The following is a 5359-nucleotide window of genomic DNA, read 5'->3' on the forward strand; positions in this document are numbered from 1 at the left end:
TTATTTTAAGTCTTACTGGCTTGTGGTAGTAATCATCCTGGAGTCTCATCTAGCTCTACACTTGATTATCTCTTGGTTACTAACCATCAGCCTTTCAACCTATTTATATTCCTGGAGCTAGTGATCCTAAGTTTACTCCCCTCTTCAATAAAGAAGGTCCCATTTCTGTCCCATAGAGGTGCCATAGGAAGCATAATCCATACTACTAGGGATCAAGTGAGTCTATAAAGCTTAGGGAATTTTCAGGCAGAGCTATTGGTCTTGCTTCATTTCTCCACAGTTGGTCCCATGTGATTACCCACTACCTTTCTGAAGCTACTCCCTAGCCAGCCCGTATCACCAGGACCTAAAGAATAACCCAAGTTTGAGTTCCATAAAAATATCTACTTTACTGACCATACAGGATTGTACGAGGATCTGATGAGATATGTCCAAGCAATATACACAAGTTGGCTGCCTTAAAGTATAAATGAACTGATTCATGAATTAATCAGATATAAACATGATTTATGATTATTTAGTATTGACCACCCTCTCTAACAATTACAGTGTGGTTGAACAGCGATATGGTCCTGAGGGGCTGGGTGACCATCCATCTCTGCTTCTACCATGTGGAATCTCTATCCCAGCCCCATATTTAGAGTGCCAGGTCAGCATGTAACCCAGGGCCATTGTGTGGACAGTTTCAGTAGGACAAAGGCCCCAGCATAGCACAAGCTAGCAGCCCCTTTGGCTAGCTCCTGATGGCCCCCCTTCTCTCTCTTTCTCTGGTTATGCTTTGCTGACTGTTGACTCCTGGCAAAGCCCAGAACAATCACCAAGCTCTGAGTGCATCATCCCTCTCCCACTCATAGCACTTGGAAAAGACCAGGGCCCCCACATGTTAGAAATGGGGTAATCCAAGAAATAAAGAGTAAATACACTGGCCTATCCTGTCCTTTCCTCCTTCACTACTTTCTTTCCTGTGGAGTCAGATACAACTCCAAGCCAGGCAGACCAATGCTCACTATGGGTCAGGTCCTGTTCCAAGCACTTCATATGTGTTATCTCAGATACTGGTATTCCCTTGGATTGCACCTTCAGTTTATTCCCTAATTACTCTAGTTTACATCCTCTCCTTGGATGACTTCATCTAAGTCATCTCCTCCTTTGAAATTTATATCCATATATCTACGGAATGGTTTACCTACTTGGGTGTCCTGCTGACCACAAATTCAGCCTGTCCAAAACTGAACTAATTATTTTCCCCCATCCAAACATGCTTTTCCTTCTGTATCCCTTCATTGTCAGAAACCTATGTATCAATTTTCCTTCCCCCATCCTCTCACTCCCATCTAACAGTCACCAAAGTTCTATCAGTTCTACCTCTTGGATAGCTGAGCCCACACCATGTCCCACCTAACTCTAGTGGCCTTGGACCCTGCTTAACAGTTTCTAGTCTCATCCCCTCCAATTCATTCTCCATGTTGCTGTCAGCTTGATGTTTGTAAAAGTACCTGTAATTTGTCACTTCCCTGTGTTCCCTTCAACAGCTCCTGAATGCCTAAAAGACATTCTTATCAGGGCATACATGACTCTTCATCATCCAGCCTCAACTTTTCTAACTGCTCTCCGTATCTCCCTAGCGTGAAACTCTGGCAATACTGTGCTCCTTGTTGTTCCTCAAACACCCACTCTGTTTCATAACCCAGTGCTTTAGTCTAAGCTGTTCCCTGTACCTTGAATGTTTCTTCCTCTTTCTTCTGTCAGGTAAAATTCTATCACTTCCTAATTATTATGCATGGAAATGTTAAAGAGTTAATTACTTGTTCATTAGCAACGAGGCAGGTAAATCATCAGAATGAGGGTGAGTTTATCAGATGGATAGTCAGTATGTAAAAGTGAAATAATGCAAGCGATGACAGGTAAGACACTATACCCTGAGCAGGGAATAAAGTAACAGAGTTGTGTCTAAGTGACAGCGTGAGGGATGTGCAGTGATTGCTTCAGCTCTCAGGACCAAGGGGAACCGAGGGAGAAATCCTACAGAAACACAGTCCTGGAACTCTTCTCTCATTACTACCAAAATGCAAAGTATTGACAGAGCAGGACTTTACTGAAGGAAATGTCACCTTCACGCCTTTCCTCCTAGGCTTGAAAAGAATAGAAACCTCTCTTCTCACATACTAAGTAGGATGAAAAGGCTGGGCCAGGCTGACCCCTGGTGGAAGGAATGAGCTGTTGCATGCAAGAATCAGCACAAAACTCCCTTTTATAAATTTTAAAATTATTTTTTAAATATTTATTTATTTATTTATTTGGCTGCATTGGGTCTTAGCTGCGGCATGCAGGATCTTAGTTGCGGCCTGCGGCACGTGGACTCTCTAGTTGTGGCACACGGGCTTAGTTGCCCCATGGCATGTGGGATCTTAGTTCCTTGACCAAGGATTACTACCGTGTCCCCTGCATTGGAAGTCTGATTCTTTTTTTTTTTTTTTTTTTTTTTTTTGCGGTACACGGGCCTCTCACTGTTGTGGCCTCTCCCGTTGCGGAGCACAGGTTCCGGACACACAGGCTCAGCGGCCATGGCTCACGGGCCCAGCCGCTCCGCAGCATGTGGGATCTTCTCAGACCGGGGCACGAACCCGCGTCCCCTGCATCGGCAGGCGGACTCTCAACCACTGTGCCACCAGGGAAGCCCGTAAGTCGGATTCTTAACCACTGGACCACCAGGGAAGTCCCAAAACTGCCTTTTCACTCATTCATTTATTCATTCAAAAATAGTGAACACTTACTCTGTACTAAGGGGAATACTGACACCCTGGAGCACAGATAACATGGGAGTTAAACCCCATTCTTAAGATTTCACGGACTTCCCTGGTAGCGCAGTGGTTAAGAATACACATCTTGCCAATGCAGAGGACACCGGTTCGAGCCCTAGTCCGGGAAGATCACACATGCTGCGGAGCCTGCGCGCCTAGAGCCCTGCTCCGCAACAAGAGAAGCCACCGCAAAGAGAAGCCCACGCACCGCAACGAAGAGTAGCCCCCACTCACAACTAGAGAAAGCCCAAGCGTCCAGCAACGAAGACCAAACGCAGCCCAAAATAAATAAATTTATTAAAAAGAAAAAAAAATCACAACCTAATGATGAGGTAGGTAGCTACCTCTTTAAATGTTCCCTCAGCAGCACTGGGGAGAAGGTAAGACCAGTTAGAAAGCCAGTGCAGCAGTCCAGGGGAAAAATAATGTGATAGGGATTTAATAACAATCAGATATGTGAAGTGAGGGAAACAAAGAAGTGAAGGACTTCCAGGTTTCTGGCCTGGGCAAAGGATTGGTTGTGGGTTGCAGTTCACCAGTCTGTGTAGAAAAACGAAATTAGCTTTAGACATGTTAAATTTGAGGTGACTGGGGGACATTCAGGTAGAAATGTCCAATAGGCTGTTGGATATACAGATCTGGAACTCAGGAGAGAAATATGGAGTAGAGACTTTGAGAGTTCTCCAATAGATGATAGTGGATTCTGCCTTCGGGGAGAAGGCATTAGCTGAAATCTTGAGCATACTCGGGTTCCCCCACCTGAGAAAACCAAATATTGAGTTAAACCTTCCATTGCCAGTCCTGAAAACACAAAACCAACACTTACTTTTTATTAGAACTGCCACTTACCCAGTGATTGCTATTTGTCAAGATGTATCCTAGGTAATTCTCTCGTTTAATTTTTACTACGGTCTGACGGCTAGACATTTTTGTTTTACAAATAAGAACATTAAGGCTCACAGAAGTTAAGTGATTTGCTCAGACACACAGAGGAGCCGGGTTCGAATAATACAATTATTGTTTAATTCTGAAATCTATACCTTTAACCGTCTTGTTACACCATCTTTCTAAACGTCCTATTTAGTTAAAACGTGAACAGCATTCCTCTCCGCGGAAAAATTGAATAAACTGTTCGGGATGCAACCAGAACAGAATTCACTAAAATGGCGGCTCCCTGCGGGGCGCTGGCTCCCTTACGTCATCACAGTGCGCTGCTGCGCACAAAGTGCTAGGGGAGCGGGCGGGCACATGGAGGGGTCTCAGCCAGGGCGGAGGGGGGCGAGGCGGGGCGGGGCAGGGGGCGTGCCCTGTTCATCCGTGGTGCAAGATGGCGCTGCCCTTTGGTCGTTCGCTGTGCTTGTGCCGCTGGGGAGCAAAACGCTTGGGGGTTGCCGCCGTAGATGCCCGCAGAGGTAGGATTATATCCTTTTACTCCCTTTTACTTCCAAAATAGTTTCCGTCTGTTATTCCTGGAGCCCGCTCGGAGAAACAACTCCAGCCCCTTCGACTCATTCCCCCTCCCCCACCGCTTTGGTCTTGAGATTCCAAACCTGGGACACTCTCTGGTTTCTTTAAATTCCAGCGCTTCCCCAGTCCGAGTTTTTCGGATCCTTGGGCTGCCCATACTAAAGCGCCCCCACTCTCTTACCCGCTTGACGTTCCGACTCTTCCGCGTTTCCTCGTGATCTCTTGACTGCCTGTTTCAGATCGGAATATGTACGTCACTGGTTCTAGAGTTCTAGCGCACGTCATTATCCAGTCTCTTTGCTCTGCCCGCAGGCGTCAGTTTCAAACTGGAAGAAAAGACCGCTCACAGCAGCCTGGCACTCTTCAAAGGTGACACAGGTGTCAAATACGGCATGGTGGGATTGGAGCCCACAAAATTGGCCCTGAATGTGGAGCGCTTCCGGGAGTGGGCAGTGGTGTTGGCAGACACAGCGGTTACCAGTGGCAGGCACTACTGGGAGGTGACAGTGAAGCGCTCCCAGCAATTCCGGATAGGAGTGGCAGACGTGGATATTTCCCGGGATAGCTGCATCGGTGTTGACGATCGTTCCTGGGTGTTCATCTATGCTCAGCGCAAGTGGCACACCATGTTGGCCAACGAGAAAGCCCCTATTGAGGGCATTGGGCAGCCAGAGAAGGTGGGGCTGCTGCTGGAGTATGAGGCCCAGAAGCTGAGCCTGGTGGATGTGAGCCGGGTTGCTGTGGTCCACACACTACAGACAGATTTCCGGGGTCCAGTGGTGCCTGCTTTTGCCCTTTGGGATGGAGAGCTGCTGACTCATTCGGGGCTTGAGGTGCCTGAAGGCCTCTAGTATGTCCATCACTGGAGTCCTTAATCACGCTCTTGGCCAGCCTCCTGATCCAAGTGTCTGAAGCCTTTTAACTGTGCCCCAAGCAACTGCTAGCTCCCACAATTCAGTGATGGGTCCTCTGTGCAATATCTGTCATCTTCCTCTCCCCTACCTTGTGAAAGCTAGGCATACAGCTACTCTCTCCCCTCCCCCAGACTATTGCCAGTTTTCTAGGCTACCATGAATGTACTTTCTCTGACT

General features: G+C 47.2%; 1 protein-coding gene across 1 annotated transcript; it reads left to right on the plus strand.

Moving 5' to 3' along the window:
- Positions 1 to 4128: 4128 nt before the first annotated feature.
- On the plus strand, positions 4129 to 5119 carry SPRYD4 (SPRY domain containing 4; the record flags this gene model as incomplete). The annotated part of the gene is made up of 2 exons (XM_079715857.1): positions 4129 to 4213; positions 4581 to 5119. 2 exons carry the CDS (start codon positions 4129 to 4131, stop codon positions 5117 to 5119), a joined length of 624 nt encoding a protein of 207 aa, XP_079571983.1.
- Between the last annotated feature and the right edge of the window lie 240 nt (positions 5120 to 5359).

The sequence above is a fragment of the Hyperoodon ampullatus genome (assembly GCF_949752795.1).
Source record: "Hyperoodon ampullatus genome assembly, chromosome: 11".
NCBI lineage: Eukaryota > Metazoa > Chordata > Mammalia > Artiodactyla > Ziphiidae > Hyperoodon > Hyperoodon ampullatus.